The sequence below is a fragment of the Lagenorhynchus albirostris genome, chromosome 4 (assembly GCF_949774975.1).
Source record: "Lagenorhynchus albirostris chromosome 4, mLagAlb1.1, whole genome shotgun sequence".
In the NCBI taxonomy this organism is placed as follows: domain Eukaryota; kingdom Metazoa; phylum Chordata; class Mammalia; order Artiodactyla; family Delphinidae; genus Lagenorhynchus; species Lagenorhynchus albirostris.
Genome location: NC_083098.1, coordinates 25,947,853 through 25,968,518, shown reverse-complemented (window position 1 = coordinate 25,968,518; position 20,666 = coordinate 25,947,853). Strand labels below are relative to the sequence as shown.

The following is a 20,666-nucleotide window of genomic DNA, read 5'->3' as shown; positions in this document are numbered from 1 at the left end:
TACATAATGGCCCATCTCTGGGAACCCTGCTTCCCAGGTCATGAACGTTAAGCTAAAATACCTTTGTTTAGCTCACGGGAAACATCCTGACCAGGCCCACCTGTGAATGGCTGCAGGAAGGAAGAAATGAACACATCCCTTCCGGAGGCTGATGGGAACCAGGGAGTGTTTGACTTTACTCCCTCCCCCTTTTAGTATAAAAGAAGCCTGGATTCTAACTCAGGCAAGATGGTTCTTTGGGACACAAGTCCACCATCTTCTCGGTTTCCCGGCTTCCCGAATGAAGTCGTTACTCCTGGCCCCAGCAATTCCTCTCTCCATTACTGGCTTGTCGTGGGGGAAGTGGCATAAGCCTGGACTCGGTAACGCCCTCAGCCCACCGCAGTGGCCATCGCTCAAAGTCCGTTCATCCTTCTGGTCCTGATGGCAACTGTAGATTAATCATTCCAGGCCATTTTTCTGCTTGATTCCAGGCTCGCTCTTGATCCACTGAAATATTTACAGCACCCAACATGGTCCAAGAAAATAACTGATCTGCCGAGTATGGCGAAAGAAAAGTGGGTTGGAAGTCGAGGGGAGAGGCAGGAATCCGAGGACCACCTAGACCCTATCTCGTTGCTTGACTGTGACGGCTCATGGGCCTTGCTCTCATCGTCTTTAACGAGGAGGTGTTGTTAATGATTTCAGTCGGTGCTTGTTGGAGCCCTGCATTTCTGAGGCGGTGCCTCAAGGTGAGAGAGAAGGCGGAGGGGAAATATACTCAGCCTTCAACTAGAGCATTCAGCCTTTCCTGTCTCACCTAATAGGCAAAATTGAAAATTCAAAACCACTAAGTCAGATTATCTTTAAAGCCATTTCCAATTTTTGAATCTTGTAGCTCTCTATTGCAATGCTGCCCACTCCATCACTGAATATGAGAGTGATTTAGGAGATGCGGCTTCATCTAAGGGCCTATCATTGCATCTCTTAGTTGCTAGGCCAGTGGTTCCCAACTGGGGGTGATTCTGCCCCCCCAGGGGACATCTGGCAATGTCTGGGAATGCTTTTGGTTGTCACGCCTAGGGGTACCACTGGCATCTAAAGGGTAGAGGCCAGGAATGCTGCTAAACCTTCTCCAATGCACAGGACAGTCCTCCACAGCAAAGAATGATCCAACCCCAAATGTTGATGGCATGGAGGATGAGAAACCCCGTGCCAGGCCACATACACTGAGGAAAGGATGCTCACAGGTGAAGTGGGAAGACTCCTTTCAGTTTCTCTTCTGCCCAGCCAAGATTGAAAGGGTAAGTCCATTCTCAACTCCTCCCCCCACCAAGAACTCTCCAAGCCTTGTATCTGAGACACAGGATACTCCCCTCCTGGGGACAGTGGCACACAGCACTCTTTAGTTCACCTTTGGAGAGAAACTCATACTGCTTGACACACAGGCACCTGCAGCGGCCCAAGGTGCTGGCTGCATATTCAAGTTCGATCTAGACCAGGCAGTGGTGACAGTAACACGAACACTGAACTTTTCACTCACTTGTTATTTATTGATAACTTACTATGTACTGGGAACAATTAGCAATGAATAAACAATGCCTCTGCCTTTACAAAGCACCCTAGTCAAGGAGAGTCAGAAAATAAACACACAAGTGAATGCGTAGACTCAGGAGGTAAAAAGCGCTGTCAATATTAAAGCAACCAAGGGCATAGAGAGTGGTGGGGGGCAATGGACAGGAGAGGCTGCTCGGGTGAGGCAACATGGGAGCAAAGTTCTGAAGACTGTGGAATTCTGGGGGGAACCAGTTTCCAGACAAGAAGGGCAGCCAGACCAAGGGAGCTGGATGGAGCTGTGCAGCACCCTGAACCATTCTTGTAAACTCAGGGAATGTGCAAGAAGGTGGTTGGAGGACGGGGTCTCACAGTACCTGGTCAGCCCAGTCCGGATATTGACATTTTATTCTGCGCAAGATGGAAAGCCATCAGTGAACGTGGAGACAGTGTAGCATGAACGATTTATGTTTTAAAAGCAAAATACAAAAACCAGAAAACATTTGCCAGACGTCAGTTGTATCGGCCACTCTACCCATCTGCTCAGAGGAGCAGAATCTCAAAATGTTCACTTTTCTTTTCGCAGTTAAAGAACAGAGCAAACCCACAAAACATCAACCGGCCTTTCGTCACCAAGGCCCTCCTGACATTCTAAGCCAGAGATGATTATGGCCGCTTTTGCAAACCCCTAAAGGCCAGATGGAGCCGAGTTCCGAATAGCTTAAGACAATGGAGAAATTCTCAAGTTTAATAAAACAAATTAATGCAAATTCATTTCACTCGAATAGAAGAAATTCCTTGCCACACACCGTTTTTTAGAAGAGGGGAATACGTCGGGGTGACATGAAATCCAATCACAGGGCCTGCATTCCAGAAAGGCTGGGATCACGTTGTAATACCGGAAGTCCAGGACCAGGAGAGGGTATGCTATCTGTAATTTATTCATAAAATGCTGGCTCTTCCCAGACAACATTTCGAATAAAACGTGACACTTGTTTAAATGTTTACTGGCTTGTTGATCCCTTTTGTTGTTGTTGTTGTTAATTAGATTTTTTTTAAAAAAGAAAGCAAACATTGTAACAGTAAATTAATGCAGACAGCCTTGCCAGTGAGATAGCTCAGCGGGGCTACAGTTAAGCGTTAAGTCGTGATTTATCAAAATTATTGTATCCAAGGGGAGAAATTAAGTAGAAATATCAAAAATAGTCTCTGAATGTAAAAAGGTTAAAGCCCACCCCTAGCCCCGATCTGTGATTATGAAATTAGCACAATAGATGTAAAACCATTTGTTTAAAATAGAGATTTTAGCAATTGGTTTTCTGTTATCTTCCCTGAAGTGTGTCTTTAGCCCCAAACTTCCTTCTCCAAGACGTGGTGGGCTGAGCAATTCTCTAGCTGTTCCCACAAAACAAAAAAGTTATTTTAAGATGCTGCATTTGAGTCCTTCGCCTTTTTATAACTTTTAAGGGCTTTGTGCTTTAGTAAGTGCCTTCAGGTTAAATGAACACTGCCTACTCCCTCCCCTCTGGGGCTTCTCTGAAGCCAGGCTTAGAGGACCTTCAAGATCAGTGACTGAGGGGTTTGATGTGTCCTGAATTCAGGCTTGGGGATTCCAGCCGCCCTTCCCAAAACGGAGTTTACTCAGAATGTCTCAGCAAAAATGTCTGACCCCAGCAGGAACTGTAGCCAGTGGCTGCCATGACAACCAACGCGGTGATGCCTCCACTGGCTGGGCTGGGGCTGTAGGGGCACAGGGGGAGAAATTGTCACGGACAGGGAATCACATTTTTGGTGGCCATAGGATTTCTCTAAATGGACTAGATTTAAAGATAGTGTCGCAGCTGCAGGGTGATGTTAATAACAATGGCATGTCGGTTAGAGGCAGCTAAGTGTTCAACATGCGTTTAATCTTCACAACAGCCAAAAGAGATAAATCATTTTGTGATCCATTTATCTCTGATGAGGAAGCTGAGGCTCATAAGTCTGGCTGACTCTTCTGCACCCTGTCACTATCGTGCCTGACCTGGAGTTCCCAGCTGGAGAGGAGGAGGTGCCTAAACCCTAAAGCCTGGGCAATTCCCTGGCCATCCAGTGGGCGTGGGTTCGATCCCTGGTCGGGGGAACTAAGATCCCGCAAGCCTCGTGGTGTGGCCAAAACACAAACAAGAAAACAAACAGAAAAAAACCCCTAAGGCCTGGAGAATTCCCTCGGCCCCTCTGATGCTTTGCAGGGAGGGTGACCCATGGCATCTCCTGAAGCTGAGCAGCCTGTCTCTTCTCACACGAGCCCCGTGGCAGGTCAGCAGTCTAACCAGCGATGCAGTGAATTAAGCATAACTTCAACTCCTTGGCCACCTCTTCCTTTGAAAACTGAAATCTGTTGCCCTTCCCTTGGAAGAATGAGGGCTGTGACATGCTGTGACCACCAGAATGTGGTGGGAGTAAAACCATGTTACTTCCCAGGCTAAGCCTTCCAAGATGCCCAGCTTCTGCTTTTGTCTGCCTGGGACACTCCTTCTGGGAACCCAGCCACTATGCAGTAAGAAGCCACAAAGAGGAGAAGCAAATTGTTTCTCACACTCATCCATGGCCCCAGTGAGTACCCAGCCGGCAGCCAGCAGGAGCTGCCAGCCCCATGAGTGAGTCATCTGGGATGTCCCAGCCCATTTGACAACAGGCAGAGCAGAAGAGCTGCCCAGCTGAGCCCAGGCAACCCCAGCGTCCCGTGAGACCATCAGTGGTGGGCGTTGTTTTAAAGCACTGGGTTAAGGGGTAGTTTGTTTCACAGCAATAGAGAATCAAAACAGTGTGTTTACACAGGATAATATCCTCTTGGACGGGAAAGATTTGGAAGGTAGTGTATATGTGGTGCACCCAGCTCTGATGTGACCTGGCCAGATGGGAGCTCTCCACTAGTGAGATGGCTTGTCTTCTGCATCTTGGCGGGGGGCATCCCTTGGGAGAGTGGGGTATGTAGGAGGGATATCTGTGGCCCCACCTGGAGTACAGTACATGTGTCTCTTTCCACAGCATTCCTAGAACACCTTCATTTGTGAACATACAATTACCTAGGTCTCCACGTGCCCAATGAGGTGCTTGCCTGAAGTCAGGGGACAAATCTGCCAACCCCAGAATCCAGGAGGAGAGAGTGTTGGAACTGATGCCCAGTGAGCTAACAGGGGCTGGAAAAACAGAAGCAGCTCTTTCCTACACACCCAATTTTTAAAAAATGTTTTTGTTGAATCGAGATGTCACGAATGCCTCCTTCTCTTTAAGCGATGTACTGAACTTATTCCTCATGAAGTTATTGTGAGAATTGAATGTGAAAATAAATGTACAGCTCTTAGCACAGTACCTGCACGATTTAGGTGCTCAATCAAGAAATACCCTTTCCAAATTTATAGTGGTTTTCGTTTCCACATTTAAATGGATCGTGACTCTGTCATAGGTTTACCTTTGAAAAGACAGCTAATTCCATTGTGTTATATTAGGTGAGCATATTCGAGAGTTATATTCAAACACGTTGTTTTGACCGCATGTAGTATCTATGGGACTCTTGCTAAATCAAAGTGACCTTCATAAAGTCATGAGGGCGGGTAGACAGTCTTCGTCCTTCTTGCTTTCTTAGACGGGTAAAGACTCTTCTTAAAACTGTGCTGGTATCATCCTTTTTTTCAGCATGACCTTTTGCAAAAGGCAAGACGTCTGCTAGTCTCTGGGATACATAAGTCTCTCATCAAGTGTAAATGGATGGGTGATCTCAGATCCATTTACCCCTGATGAAGAGGTTTGCTTACCCCTCTCTGGTGTTTATGGCCTCCCGCTGCATGTATGTTTTCCCACAGATGTGGGTAATCCAACTCTCTAAACTCTTCCTTGCTTTGGATCAATTTCCATGGCAGATTTGCTGGGCTTCTGAGTGTCCAAGAAGGCTGAATACCCTTGCGCTCACCCAGACAACGACATCAGAGCCACCTTTGAACTCCAGTTTGGAAAACAGGACTTCTTTGGGGGTGGTTTGAAGAGGCAAAGGGAGGGCTGCAGTCCTTTTTCTTGCAAGAGACTCAACCTCAACGTTACTTTTTTTTCAAAGCGAGTCGATGAGGCTGACACACTGAGGAGGGACAGAAGTTCCATTTCTGTGGGTTCCTTAAGGCAACGGAGGAAGCTCAGTGGCCACGGGAGTCTAGTTAATGAGCAGATTATACAATATTCATTGTGTTGAGTTTAACTCTTCAAACAGAACGTCTAATTGCAAAAAGAAAAAAAAGCTGCTAAAAAAAATAAGAAAGAAAAAAAAAACTGCTAAATTACAGATGTTAAGACAACAAAGCCAGAAAGTAATTCCCTCTGTTGATAAAACTGTCCTTTTGCTGCTCCCTCCATTAACTGTTCCCTGATGGGAGGCACAGTGAAACCCTGTCCTCATTAGCTAGTCTCAGTTACTCTGTTCTGGCTGAGACACTCTGCAGGGTCTAAGGGGGGGGCACTGAGGAGCCTTCTCAGAGGACTGTTTTCTTGCTACCCACAGAAGGAGTGATCCAGTTGTATTCTGCTTCAACCAAAACAAAACTGTTCTCCCCAATCCTCCTGACATGCACGATCTCGCCTCCGTCACTCCTGGCAGGTGCGTGCCCAGCAGGCTCACTAAAGAATACTTCTGTCCGCTTGTGGCAAGACTGGGTATGCAGGTAGCGAAGGCCAGCAGCCACGGCCATGCCCAAAGCAGCTGAAAGGCAGAGCAGGATTCCCAGCTGCAGAGTCCCGAGCTGGATCCCCAAAGGGGCCCTGGCCTCGTCTTGCCCAAGCTCAGGCCTTGGGTTGGTCTTCCTGGGGTGTCCCATGCCACTCTCTCCATTACCCTCCCTCACTTTGGGCTCCTTGTGCTTTGACTGAGGCAGGAAGCTGGCAGAGGGTCTTGATGCCTCTGACTGACCACTGGCAGTGGGTGGCCTGGAGGTGGCAGAGGTGTGGAGGACAGGGGTTGGATTGGCCGCCCTGGCCCCATGTCCAGTGAGTGCCCCAGAGGACCAAAGGCGAGTATAGGAAAGATGGACAGTGTACAGAGGAGGCCTCATCACCGTCCTATTTGAGGCCTTCATCTTGTCCTAGAAAAGCAAAGGAAAACAGAGAGATCAGAGGGGCTGGTCTCCCCCGCAAGCAGCCACTGAACTTGGCAACTAACCTGAGTTCCTTAGAGAATCCCAGATCGCAGGTGAAAACCCAGCCTCATGCCTGCTCTTAAAAGAGCTCAGAGGGGACTTCCCTGGCGGCGCAGTCGTTAAGAATCCGACTGCCAACGCAGGGGACACGGGTTCGAGCCCTGGTCTGGGAATATCCCACATGCTGCGGAGCAGCTTAGCCCGTGCGCCACAACTACCGAGCCTGCGCTCTAGAGCCCGCGAGCCACAACTACTGAAGCCCGTGTGCCTAGAGCCCGTGCTCCGCAACAAGAGAAGCCACCGCAAGGAGAAGCCCGTTCACCGCAAGGAAGGGTAGCCCCTGCTCACCGCGACTAGAGAAAGCCCGCGCGCAGCACCGAAGACCCAACACAGCCAAAACTAAATAAATAAATTTAAATAAATAAATTAAAAAAAAAAAAGAGCTCAGAGGAAAACGTCCATGCAGATAAACATGCACTTGTTATTGATGGTGATGGGGAAGCTAATGGAAACTCCACTGAGAGATCATTCTTGTAAGTCAAGAATAAACTTAGGGTCGTTTAAGAGGCTTCTAGACCAATGTGGGTGACAGTCATCTCCAATGGCTGAAAGCTTTGAGTGTGTCTTTTTATGCAAGAGGGACCATTGAATCTTGCTGTAGGTTCCAATCAATTTGAGTAAGGATAGTATACCATGTTTTATTTTGTGTTCCTTTTAAGAGTTCAAAGGAATAGTATTCATTGGGCATGTATATTTTATATTGCCCATTGATCTCACCTCTGGGACCATACATGGTATTTTGAGGCCAATGTTATGAAGGACAGGGTGGGGGGAGGAGGAGAGAGGGCTTATTAACCGAAGCTAAGTGGGAAAACAACTCACTAAAACCATCAATTTCTACAATTGCCGATAACTTCAGAGATGCTGTGTATAATGAAAAGGCTGATATTGATTGGAAAAAGATGGTGTGTATATATCATACCCTTGCCTCCTTCTCTCTGATTTTGGCTACTAGTCTAATAGCTCTGATTTCCCAGCCTGGAACTTCCCACTCTGGCGTCAAAAATACCAAACTCACTGCCCATGCGCAACTTGGCTGTTACCTGTTCATCCCTATCCGAGGGTAGGCAAGTTTCCAATGAATCAAAGCTTGGATCATTCTGAGTCCTAAAGGGAAGGGAAAAAAGGCTTAGAAGGAGTCCCTAAGTATCGGGGGGTTTTTCTTACCTTTCATTATAAAAATTTTCAAAGTAAACAAGTAGAATAATATAATGAACCCCCAAATATTTACCACCCAGCTTCAAAAATTATTAATTCATGACCAATTTTATTTTACCTTTATTCCTACCTACCTACTTTGCTGCCAGGTTTTTCTGTTTGATTTTTCCTTCAGAAATTAATTTATTTAATTTATTTTTATTTTATTTTGGAGTAGAGTTGATTAACAATGCTGTGTTAATTCCAGGTGTACAGCGGTGATTCAGTTTACATATACATGTTATCTATTCTTTTTCAAATTCTTTTCCCATTTAGGTTATTACAGAGTACTGAGCAGAGTTCCCTGCGCTAAAACCTTTCTGGCTATCTATTTTAAATAGAGCAGCGTGTACATGTCAATCCCAAATTCTCAATCTGCCCTTCCCCGCTGGTGACCATAAGTTCGTTCTCTAAGTCTGTGAGATTGTTGCTGTTTTGTAAATAAGTTCATTTGCATTATTTTCTTTAGATTCCACATATAAGTGATATCATATGGTATTTGTCTTTCTCTGACTTTATTTCACTTAGTATGATAATCAAAAAGCAACGTTTCCTGGGGCTTCCCTGGTGGTGCAGTGGTTAAGGATCCGCCTGCCAATGCAGGGAACATGGGTTCGATCCCTGGTTTGAGAAGATCCCACATGCCGCGGAGCAACTAAGCCCGTGCGTCACAACTACTGAGCCTGCGCTCTAGAGCCCCCGAGCCACAACTACTGAAGCTCGCGTGCCTATAGAGCCCATGCTCCACAACAAGAGAAGCCACTGCAATGAGAAGCCTGTGCACCGTAACAAAGAGCCTCACTCACCACAACTGGAGAAAGCCTGCACGTAGCAACGAAGACCCAACGCAGCAAAAAAAAAAAAAAATAAATAAATAAATAAAAGCAACATTTCCTGTCACTGCTGTGTATACTGATAAAATTACATTTGTTGGAAACACTGGAGTTTGGAGTTGGAGAGGGCATGGGGGCGGGTGATATGTGAAGATGGCAGCAAAGACTCAGTGAATGCTTGAATTGATTTATATAATTTATATTTATATATATTTACATATTATAAATGTATGTATCTAAAACCTATATTTATATTTTATTTTATTTATAGCAGCATCTCAGAGACCTCACCCTGTCCAAGACAGTACAGTTTCCCCAGGTAATTTATATATCCAGCTCTTCTGACCAGTGGCTTTTCTGCAATCAGTGTTTCTCACGTACTTAAGAATAAATATGGTTGAGATCTTTTTCTGTCTGACTCCAAGAAGGTTCCATTTCCTTAGCACCCTTGTGTTTGGCCTCATCCCACCACCTGTCCCGAATGGCCCACCCCTGGCCCATTACCTGTGGTGGGTGCTAGGGCTGGAAGCAAAGCTCTCTGAGGAGGATCCCCTGATGGCCATGAACCTCTCCAGCCCACGAACGTCCGGGGATACTTCCAGGGTTCGGTTGCTGTCCCCACTGGGCTGGTGGCCATCGCTGACTACGGCAGCTATGTGTGAAGATGCTGGGAACGGAGTCCCTGCAGCCCCAGGAAATTCTGTCACCCGAACATTGGCAGGAACAGGATCTAAGCTGTCCTCTCCTGCAGCTCCAGGGACGGCCACAGCAGAGATATCCGTGCGCTGCTGAGGAAGAATGACGGGGACCCTGGGGGCCAAGCGGAAGCCCAGAGACACTACAGGGAGAGAAGGAGAAATCGTTCCTTTTATCGATTAGCACACACAGCCAGGACAATGGGCTGAATGACAGAGACTTTAACGTGCCTGAGGACAGACTATTAAGTGTGAACCACTCAAAAGCATCACCATAAAGATGATTTGCTCAGTAATAGAAACTCCTGACCAAGCAGCAAAGCACCTGATTCTCATGTCTTTTTAAAGTGTAAGCTCCTAGGCTTCTGGGCTTGTGCCTTCTTATCAGACACCAATCAGAATACAGACACCGCTGTGACCACTCTGTGTTTTCTCACTTCTGCCAAAGCCTGCTTCTAGCTAGAAAATAAAATGGAATCCCACAAATCACAGATTTTTTAAAGCCCTAGATCATTCTTGCCATAGTATATTAATGCAAAATGTTTCCCCAGGGATGGTAAGGGCTCGAGCCTCTGCTATGGGCAGAGGTGGGATCACTGCCCTCCACTGTCTCCTTTCCCATCTGTGATGAGCTGACATGATGGCCCAGAGCATTAGAAATAGCTTCACAGAGGGCAGCAAACACACAAGCACAGGTCTTGGAATCTTCACTCTGCTAATTCCTGATTTGGGGTAAGTCCACCAGAAGGTCAGTTTCTTCTTTTGCAAAATGAGACCAGTAATGGTACCTACAGCCTAGGACTGTAGCAGGGGTAAAGTGAAATCGTTGATGTAAACGCATGCAGCACAGTGCCTGGTACAGATGCGACGTGCGCTGCGTGTTTACCACGATGATGAGTAGGGCGACCACGATGTTGTTCACAAAAAGGTGCTGACAGAAGTTTCTCTGGCCAGGGCTGCAACTGGGTTGGATTGAATTCTTTCTTTCTCTCTCTCTCTCTCTCTCTCTTTTTTTTTTTTGTGACACTTTGTTCTAATGTCTTCATTACTCAAAAATACCAAGATTGAAGTGAAATATAAAGAAGGCTTACACAGACATGCAGAATTTAGCAAAAATTCTGACAGTTTTAACTCCTGCCTGAACTCTAAATGCTTCAGACACTTTCTGCAGACCCACTGCGTGCTGGGCATCATTCCAGGTGCCGGGGATGCAGAAGCGATGCCGATTGCTAACTGTTGTTTCTGAATTCAAAATCTAGGAGACAGACTCCTAGATGCCTAACCTTATAAATCTCAGTATGATGAGAGCTTCAATACCAGAGCTGAAGAAAGCAATTACAGGGCTTCCTTGGTGGCGCAGTGGTTGAGAGTCCGCCTGCCGATGCAGGGGACACAGGTTCGTGTCCCGGTCTGGGAGGATCCCACATGCCGCGGAGCGGCTGGGCCTGCGAGCCACAGCTGCTGAGCCTGCATGTCCGGAGCCTGTGTTCCGCAACAGGAGAGGCCACAACAGTGAGAGGCCCGCGTAGCGCAAAAAAAAAAAAAAAAAAAAAAAAAAAAGAAAGCAATTACATTCGCCTACCAAGAAGTAAGGGGAAAAGGCTCACAAAGGAGATATTTGAATCGCTCCTGGAAAGGTAAATAGTTCATCATGAGGAACAGTTCCATTTAAGGAAATGTCAGAAGGCAAAACATGGAGATATAAAAGTAGGTCATGCCTAGTGCGGTTGGGTAGGACCCCAAAGTGTTCCAAGGCTCTGCTGGAAAATAAGTTTGAGAGTTACAATATACTATCTTCCCAATGGGACAATTTGTCACTCACATTTGCCAACTGAAGTCTTCTTACACTTAAAAAATCCATTTAACTTTGTTAGATGACACCTCCCCCAATGTGTGCGCGTGTACACACACACACACACACACACACACACACACACACGCACGCACATTTTTTTTTTTCCCTTGGGAAGCGCTGGGGTTTGTGTAGAGGAATGGGTAAGAAAAGAGGCAGGGGCCAAGGGGAGGAATGTGAGTAGCATGATGAGGGGTCCACCCTGTAGCTGCTCAGATTGGAGTCCGCCACCCCCCGGGGACAAGGTGCCGGCAGGGTCAACCATCTGAGAGACTTTACGGTATCAACGGGACCCATCTTCCTGAAGCCTCACTAATATTCATATTCATCTTAAAACAAACATGCCTGGGATCCGAAGGCAACATTCACATGATTTATAACATGAAACAGGAGACTTCAAACCCATGTTGGATTTGCAGGGTCTTCTTAAGGCCACCCTCTCAGACCCTGAGACCTTTTCTCTGCTTTTAGGAGTATCTTGGTGAAATGGTTGGAGGAGCAGTGCTGGGCAATGTGGAGAAAACAAAGGTTTTGGTCACAGGCAGGGATGGAGGGTGGCCCAGGGTTGGCTCTGAGCCTGGGTCTGCTAGACTAGCAAAGTCAGGGATTCAAATCGGGTCCCGGCCTCACCATGTTAGCCCGGAAAGGAAAGTGGAATTGAATGGATCAAACGTTGGATCTTCTGTGCAGGTGTTTACGAAGGCATCTGTTCAGAGCACTTAACTAGATATAAATAACGAAATATGAGTTCCATTTCACCAGGAATTTTCAGGTGGATCAGACATTCTCTAGCTGGTTAGGGTTTTTTTCATTATCTGTTTTTGTTTGTTTGTTTTCTCAGAAGTTCATGGGGCAATGGAATCTAAAGCCACTTGGTGAGCCAGGGAAAACACCCATTGCCATCGAAACAGCCTCTCGTTCCTCATTCTGTTCTACAACCCAGGCTGCAAAGAGCCATCTACCTACCTCGGAAAGTAACAATCAAAACTGGATGAACTTACATAAAAAAAGAAAAAAGGGTTATTTCTTTCTGGTGCTGCCGGTGCAGCCTCAGGGGTCTGGGGAAAACAGCTGAAATACCGTGGTGATTTGTTAAGTGTGGGAGTGGGGGAAGGTGGTTGGCTAATTTTTTGGTTTTGCAGCTCAGATCCAATGCTTCGTGGCCCAACTTCACCTGTGAGGTTGAGCCGGACAGAGTGTGTTTGCTGCAGCGAACCCTGAACTTGCAAGAGTCTCCCCGACCCACACCCATGGCTGTGGGATCACATCCCCAGGAACTGTTGACACTCCCAAGGCAGGTGTCTGTTGGTTGGGTCCCAGGAACAGGAAACTGGCTGGAGTCACTCTTAAGTGAAAATCAGTAACTGTGAAAATAATGCTGCCAACCAGGCTGGTGAATGCAGCGGCAAGCTACGCCTGGGGCGGTTCCTTCCGTGCCCTCCGGCCTCTGCCCGGGGGCTGGCATAGGTGAGCCAGGCTCCACGTGGCTGTCGGAACTAGCTCTACTGTATGTCTGCTGAGACACCACAGATGATTCCATCCTCGTCCAGTAAACGAAATATGACTGGACCACTGATAAACTGTGGAGAAAGAGAGCAGAGTGATTCGAGGATTTAGTTTCCTTTAAATCGTACCTCGGGCCGTCCTGATAGAAAGGAGAGAACAAACAAAAAGATAAAGAAGAGCCCAAGTCTACATGGATAGAACTTAGAGAGAGATGATTGTGTTACTCCCTCGGGTGACTATAGGAGATAATAGGTACAAATCAATTACCCTCCCGAATAAATGCAGTCATTAAGAATCTCCTTTTGACTAAAAGGTGTCTTCTAGAACCGTGGACTCAAAAGGTTTCATCTTCAACTGTGATCGTTCGCCAGTACTGGTATGTCATGAATTGAATTACACCCTTCATTGAAAATTTTAGAAATCTGTTATAAAATCGCATAATCCTATTGGAATTGTAAATGCTATTGAAAATGAGAGGTAAATCATTCATATTCTAAATAATATTTTGAATACATAATGCCTTTCTTCAGCAAAAATCATTTGCACCGACATGATCTCATTCATCCTCCCCCAAATTTCACCGAAGTAGGGATTATTGGCAAGTACCATTTTTCTCACTGTAAGTATTCAGAAGACAGTTATAAAAATGTGATGAATTTAGCTGAGATCACCCAGAGAGTTAAGGGGCAAGTAAAAGTCATGGTTTGTTGTCATGTCAAGGTTATGGTGGGAAAGGATCCTGGGAGGTGAGAGAATGTAGGAGGACTTGAGAGATGCTTCTGACCAGTGACTCAGCTCCTTTTTTCTGCCAAAGGGAGATAACAGTTTCTGAACTACTTCTTCTGTAGCACAGAGCAGCTATGACAGTAAATCTAAAAATACAAACGGAGGGGCTTTGAGAAATAAAAGTAACTGTACAGATTGAAGGCCTTCAGGCACCACACACCCCTTGCATTGGAACCAAAGTCCTGGCAGGAGCCAGTTACACCAACAGTCGAGTGGGTCCTGGCCTTTCCAGATGGGCAAAGTCGTCAGGGCACAGTGTTGTCCTCCTTGTTTGTCCTTCCTGCTGTTTTAGGCCACCAGGAATGGATGGAAGGAAAGAGGACCCTGAGGGACAGGGGATGTACACCTCATCTCTCATGTTCCCCAGTGCAGAGGGGACAACCATGGGGTCTGGATGTCTCCACACTTGGGCACAACCTCCCTCTTCTGTATATGAGGGTGTAGGGGAAAGAAACAGAGGAATACATACCCTTTCCTAAAAACCAAAAAAAAAAAAAAAGAAGAAGTTCGCTTTCTTGGTACATGTGAGTGAAAAGAAGGACAAAGCCACGGTCTCCTTTTGAGGAACGATGATGCTTGTATGATGCTTACAGTTGCCGGGAACTGGTCCACGCAGTTGGCTCCTTCGTCCTTATGCAACACTACGAGGTGGGTGCTGTCATGATCACACCCGTCTGGGGGACAATAAGCTGCAGCACAGAGCCCTCAGTGGCTCTGCCCAGGCCCAGGAAGTGTCCACTGTCTGTCTGCTTCTGTCTCTCTCTTTCTGGGCTCTCTCCCGACTCTCCCACCAGCAGCTCTTTTGTCCCCTAGTGAGAATTTCCTGGAGAGATTGGCCAAGGTTCATCTGTGCGCAGGGAGGAGGGACATCACACATTCCTGGACCATGGATAACAGCACAGAGGGGCGTTGGGACAATTTTCTTTTAGTCCCCCCCGTAGAGACACTCTAGTTGGGGCAGCCCCAGTGACCCAGTCCTTGTTATAAGGTGGAGGGTGGGAGGTAGGAAACGAGAAGAAAGGGAGGAGAAGCTCCCTGTCTTCAAAGTGGAAGCTCAGTTACCAAGAACCAGAACTTGACTCTCTTATAGGAACCTGATGTCCCCTACAGGGTGGGCAGGCCTGCCACTCAAATGATAGATTTCTCTTCCGGGACTTGTCCATGTGGGTGACTGTGTCAGCCTCTTCAAAACAAGCCATCGGTTTGGAATGAGGAGGAATGAAAACAAAAGTGCCAGCTATCTGATGATCAGACTCCCTTCGGGCCTGAAGTAGAAAGCCCATGAAATCACGACTGCCCCTCACAGCCACTTCCACAGAAAACATCCATTCAAGGTCAACACACTTGAAGGAGTTCCACTTGGTGAATTTACATGCGTATTTTCAAAATGAAAAGCTTAGGACCAGCCCAGTCCCCCAAAAGTACACAATTCATTAGGGGAAAAAAAAAGGTTGAAGTGCTATTTCACACCCAAAATAAATTCCATTTGTAAAGATGGAATATAAAAGATATGTAAAAATGAAATACAAAAGAAGTAGAAACAATAGTTTGGCTTTTTTTTTCATTGTTTTTGTTTTGGGTTTTTTTTGCTTTTGTTTTTGTTTTAATATTGGAGTTAGGAATGCCTCTCTAAGCAAATTCAGTAGCCATAAAGGAAAAGATGTTTCTTAAAATTCTCAATATAGAAGAAATAACAAACGATAAAATGAGAAAGGTATTTGTAAGATACAACAGACAAATATACAAAGAGTTATGGTGAATTAACAAAAAGATAGCCAAACTGAAAATTATCAATAGACACAAACAGAAAATAAACAAGCTCAATCATAATTTTTAAAACAATTATAAATAAGACACTATTTTATGCCTACCATGTTAACAAATTTCAAAATGTGTAATTATAACCAGTATTGATAGGCCAACAGAAAAACTAGGGCACTTATTCAGTAGTACTGGAACTTAAACTGTGAAACTTTTTGAGGGGGTAACCCGACAATATTTTCCATTTTTTTTTATTCCTCACACTAATCAGTAGAACAAAATGATTGGATAAAACCATATACAGAGGGTAAATTTCATTTCCATTTATCGCCTCTAATTCCCATCAAAAGAGTTAGCATACATCAAAAAGGAATGGAGCCAACAGTGTTGATGTGTTTGAGTTCACTGTAGCTATTAAATAGATACTTTCCTGTCTACGCTTAGCTACTATCTTCAACATCAGTAGCTTTCTTCTTTTTTTAACTTTATATTTTATATTGGAGTATAGTTGATTAACAATGTTGTGTTAGTTTCAGGATGGAGGAGGAGTATTTATTGGTTGAGGGTAGCCCCCCCAGGGGTGTATATGTCTATGTATAACTGAATCACCTCAGTAGCTTTCTTTCTTTTTTTTCCTTTTTTCTTATTGGAGTATAATTGCTTTACAATGTTGTGTTAGCTTCTGCTGTACGACGAAGTGAATCAGCTCTATGTATACATATACCCGCTCCCTCTTGGACCTCCCTCCCACCCCCTACCATCCCACCCCTCTAGGTCATCACAGAGCACTGAGCTGCGCTCCCTGCACTATATACCACCGGTTCCCACTAGCTATCTGTTTTACAAATGGTGGTGTACATATTTCAATCCCAATCTCCCAATTCATCCCACCCTCTGCTTCCCCCACTGTGTCCATCCGCCCGTTCTCTACGTTCACCTCTCTATTCCTGGCCTGCAAATTGGTTCATCTGCACCATTTTTCTAGATTCCACATATATGCGTTAATATACGATACTTGTTTTTCTCTTTCTGACTTCCTTCACTCTGCATGAGTATCTGTCTTTCCTGCTTTTTCCAGCTGGCATCTTGGGAGCTTGGTCCAAGGTGGGCAGGTGTGACTCTGAAGTGTGTGTATGCGTGTTGGGAGGTGGGATGGATGGTGGAAACACCCCTGGGGGGCTACCTCAACCAATAAATACCCCTCCTCCATCCTCCCAAGGGATGATTCACAGGTGTGTTTCCCGTGGTTTCTCAGAGGGTCCCCACTGGAATTGGGCCCCAGTGCGTTGCCCACGGCAGTAACCCACTCTATTTGACACTTCATTAGTGTTTCGTTATTCCCTGTCACACTTTCCCCTCTCTCTCATCTATTCTTCCTGGATCACTCCCCAAATAAACCACCTGAACTCAAGTTCTCGCTCTGAATTTGTAGGCACCTGAACTAAAATAGCAGGAAATGCTCTTTTCACTCCTCAAATAATTTTAGTTTTAAATAAGGAGGAAAAAAGTCTATTTCTCACACATCCTTGATATGTGATGTTTGTTCAGGGTAACTATATTTATACCTTATAATAAAGACAAAATAAGTTTTTATTGTAAGGCCATTTGTGCCCTCTTCTCTTATAAAGATTAATATCAATATAGGGATTAGTTGTATGATTTTCATGATACAAATATTTCATGCTTCATAGCTACAGCTAGGGATCATCATACTAAGTGAAATAAGTCAGAAAGAGAAAGACAAACACCATATGATATCACTTACATGTAGAATCTAGAATAGAGCACAAATGAACCTATCTACGAAAGAGGAACAGACTCACAGACATAGAGAACAGACTTGTGGTGGCCACGGAGGAGGGGGGTGTGAGGAGGGATGGATTGGGAGTTTGGGGTTAGCTGACGCAAACTATTACATATAGAATGGATAAACAGCAAGGTCCTACTGTAGAGCACAGGGAACTATAGTCAATATCCTGTGATAAACCACAGTGGAAAAGAATATAAAAAATAATGTATATATGTGAATAACTGAGGCACTTTACTACACAGCAGATATTAATACAGCATTGTAAATCCACTATGCTTCGATAGAAAAAAACTTTTTTAAACCCACAAATATTTCATGCTTATTTTTGGCTACATAATTTCTTCTTAGGATTAAGCCAAACTTTAGCCCAGGAAACTCCTACCTGGGACAAACACAACTTGGCATTTGTCACTATGGCCCAGGGGCTCCTGGGGGTCTCTCAAAGCCCCTCCCATACGTGCCCGAAGCCGTGTCACCCGGTGAGTCGGAAGAGCTGCCAGTGAGAATGGTGATGTGGGGGGTCCTGGGGTGCTGAGGCTGGGCTGGAATGTGCTTGGGCTGCATGTCCACACAGGCCACCGAGCCGGTCCCATGGGAAAAGGCAGAGGAGCTGCATGCCGGGCAGAGAGCGGCACAAGGCCAGCCTGCGAGGGCAGCGGGGACCCTCTTCCTGCCCTCTCCTGTGCCCCGAGAAACAGCAGCTTCAATGCAGATGCTATTTAGGAAAACAATACGCTGTCCTTCTGAATGTGCCTTACCTGGATCCCACACTGCCTTTAAACCTGAAATACCTTTGGTATCACCTCCCCAGATTGTAAGCACTCAAGGTCAAGATCAAAAAGATGTGCCGCGTTACTATACATAAAACAGATGACCAACAAGGACCTACTGTAATAGCATGGGGAATTGCACTCAACATTTTGTAGTAACCTATAAAGGAAATAATCTGAATAAAAATAGATGTATAGGTATAACTGAATCCCTGTGCTGTACACCTGAAACTAACACAACACTGTAAATCAACTAGACTTCTGTTAAAAAAAAAGTATATCTCTGTAAAATGGCATTTAAAAAAAAACACAAAAAAATCAATGTGGAAATGATCAATAAATATAGCTAGAACATCTTTTAACTAAAAGGAATTTCAATTGAATTAAAGTTTAAATGTGAAAAATGAAACCACAAGAAAAAAAAGATGTGCCAGACTGTAGGAAGCATTTCATTTCTAAACCCTTGTTTTTAAACCTCTCTTCTTGCAATTTTTGGGTAAGAATGTTTCTTTTTAAAGAGAGGCTATACTAATTACATCAAAGAAAAAAGACCAGAAAATGTTTGAATCCTAATGTGGACTCCTTACAAACTGCCTGATATCCAAGGACAACGTGAGCTGTAATATATTATTGCTGAAATGAGACACCCAATATTCCAATATGGGCAGGCAGCCTGACATATGGTGACTTGGTTTATCTCTCTAACTGCCGATTACAGAGTTAACTGCTACGTATCTTCTGCCAACTATCAGTTATTTAGAGGAGACTGCTAAATTTGCAATGCTTCCATAGCTCCTGTCCTTTCTCCTGTTGATGATTTTTAATTATTTCACTCCTTTCTCACAGAGAAAGTTATACCCAAGCCCATCCACTCTATACATTGTTAAATATACTGGGGGGGGAAAAAAGCCCACAAAAAAACTGGCTCCGAAATAGAATAAAATGTTTGGGCAAAACAACATTTATAGAGTAAATATTTTTGTTTACACCTCCGATGTCCATCCACAGAAAGAATTAAAAGTTGATTGTCAAAGAAGTTCACAGATGAAAGTAACGTGAGAAGTAGCAAATAAGACAGATGAAAAGCTCTCTGAGTAAAAATTCAGGACTAGTAGGCATTTTTTAAAAATAGCTATTTGTTTTTATAGTCCTATGTACATGTATTTTAAAAGTTCTGCTAATATTGTGATCTAAGGAGCAATGCAAAGCAACAACAGCTCTCCTCTCTAATAAGCTGGTTTTAAAAGGTAAAAATAAAATGTAAAAATTTGGTGAAATTAGCTATAAAAGCAGTAGACTAAGGAGGTAAACCACACAACCAAATCATCGTGTCATCTACTGCCATCCTATCTGCACACACCATCGCCACCTTTACACTGACCAGACACAGGGGACCAGAGTATGATCTATTGTATGATGGGAATCTCTTGGACTTGTCCTAAGAGTCCTCAGACAATACCTTTCTCTTGCTAGGTTTGTTCTCCATAAGGCAGTAAAAGTCAAAACCCCTACACCACAAGGGGCCGTTCCTACCGATTTCCAGACACATTAGAAGATGATGAACAAGGAGCTGTTAAAAGCATATTCTCAGCTGAGGAGACCCAGGGCCCTTCTCGTCTCCTTTCAGAGGGGCCACATAGACAGCCCCGGGGGGCCCTTGTGGATGGCGGAAGCTGGTCTCCTCCTCACAGAGGCAGCTTGAACACAGATGCCTATGGAGGAAGCGGGGTGAGGGCCACATGCCGCAGATCACCACCGAAGCCATAAATTTCATCCTCCCCCCCCCCCTTAGATCTCGAAGTTTCTTACCCACCGGCACTTTGTTGTCTACCTGAACCAGAAAAAACATCCACTTACCGAGGAATACACTTTCCTCCAGGATTGATGCAACAGTTTCCACTCTCAGAGCTGCAGAGACACATCCTTTCAACAAGTCCTTTCTTCCCCCTTCAGTTTCTCCTCCAATGGGCAGGATAACAGCTGTTACCGCTAACCCTCAGCGTCCCCAGGAACTTTTCTTCGGAGTCCAAATCCAGCCTTAATCGCACTGGTTTCTTTAAGATCAGAGACACATCCTCATGTACAGTTTCCACATCATCATTGTTCAAGCCTGTGTGAAGAACTAGAAAGAACTGGGACTGGTTTTGCATACGACTTCCTTCGGCATTCTCAGCAGGAGCCGGACGCCTTCATCTTGGTCCCCCTGCCACGGGGAGAATGATCGAATCAAACAAATATCAGAGATCTCTGCTTCTGGGTCAACGTGGGCTGAAGAAGTTGTCCCGGGTGAAGTGGGATTGAGGTCGTGGCCAGGGTGCAATGTTTGGTACAAAAATGTCCCACATAGCACACTCCCTCCCCATCAGTCGCACTTAAGCTGGCATTCACACCTGCGCATGCGTACAAAGATCGTTGGAGACGACCCTAGCGCAGAGCCGTAGATCGGCGGATCTCAAAGTGGGATCCCCAGAGCACAACACTGGCATCGCCTGGAAACTTGTTAGAAGTGCGAATTCTTAGACCTCACTGCAGACCCACTGAAAAAGAAACTCTGGAGTGGGACCGTGCAATCTGTGACTCAGGTGATTCTGACATGAGCATAATTTGAGAAGCTCCCCAGGTTTCTTTCCAGACCTGTGAAATCAGACTGTGCAGGAAAGAGTTCTGGAAATCCATATTTTTACTACACACCCAGGAGACA

At 45.2% G+C, this 20,666-nt stretch overlaps 2 protein-coding genes across 2 annotated transcripts in view; one reads left to right on the top strand and one right to left on the bottom strand.

Annotated features, from left to right (window-relative positions):
• SLC10A7 (solute carrier family 10 member 7) overlaps positions 1-594 on the top strand; it is a 269,103-nt gene extending 268,509 nt beyond the window's left edge. Inside the window, exon 11 of the mRNA XM_060147130.1 lies at positions 474-594. Within this exon, the coding sequence (XP_060003113.1) occupies positions 474-493 (20 nt within the window). The 3' untranslated portion in view covers positions 494-594. The remainder of the gene's footprint in view (positions 1-473) is intronic.
• A 5,441-nt stretch (positions 595-6,035) lies between these two features.
• Positions 6,036-20,115, bottom strand: REELD1 (reeler domain containing 1). Its single transcript, XM_060147490.1, is given in 9 exon segments — positions 6,036-6,641; positions 7,799-7,862; positions 9,290-9,604; positions 12,751-12,904; positions 14,705-14,745; positions 14,747-14,933; positions 17,657-17,910; positions 19,567-19,796; positions 19,960-20,115. Coding segments are annotated over 9 exon segments (2,007 nt in total).
• Between the last annotated feature and the right edge of the window lie 551 nt (positions 20,116-20,666).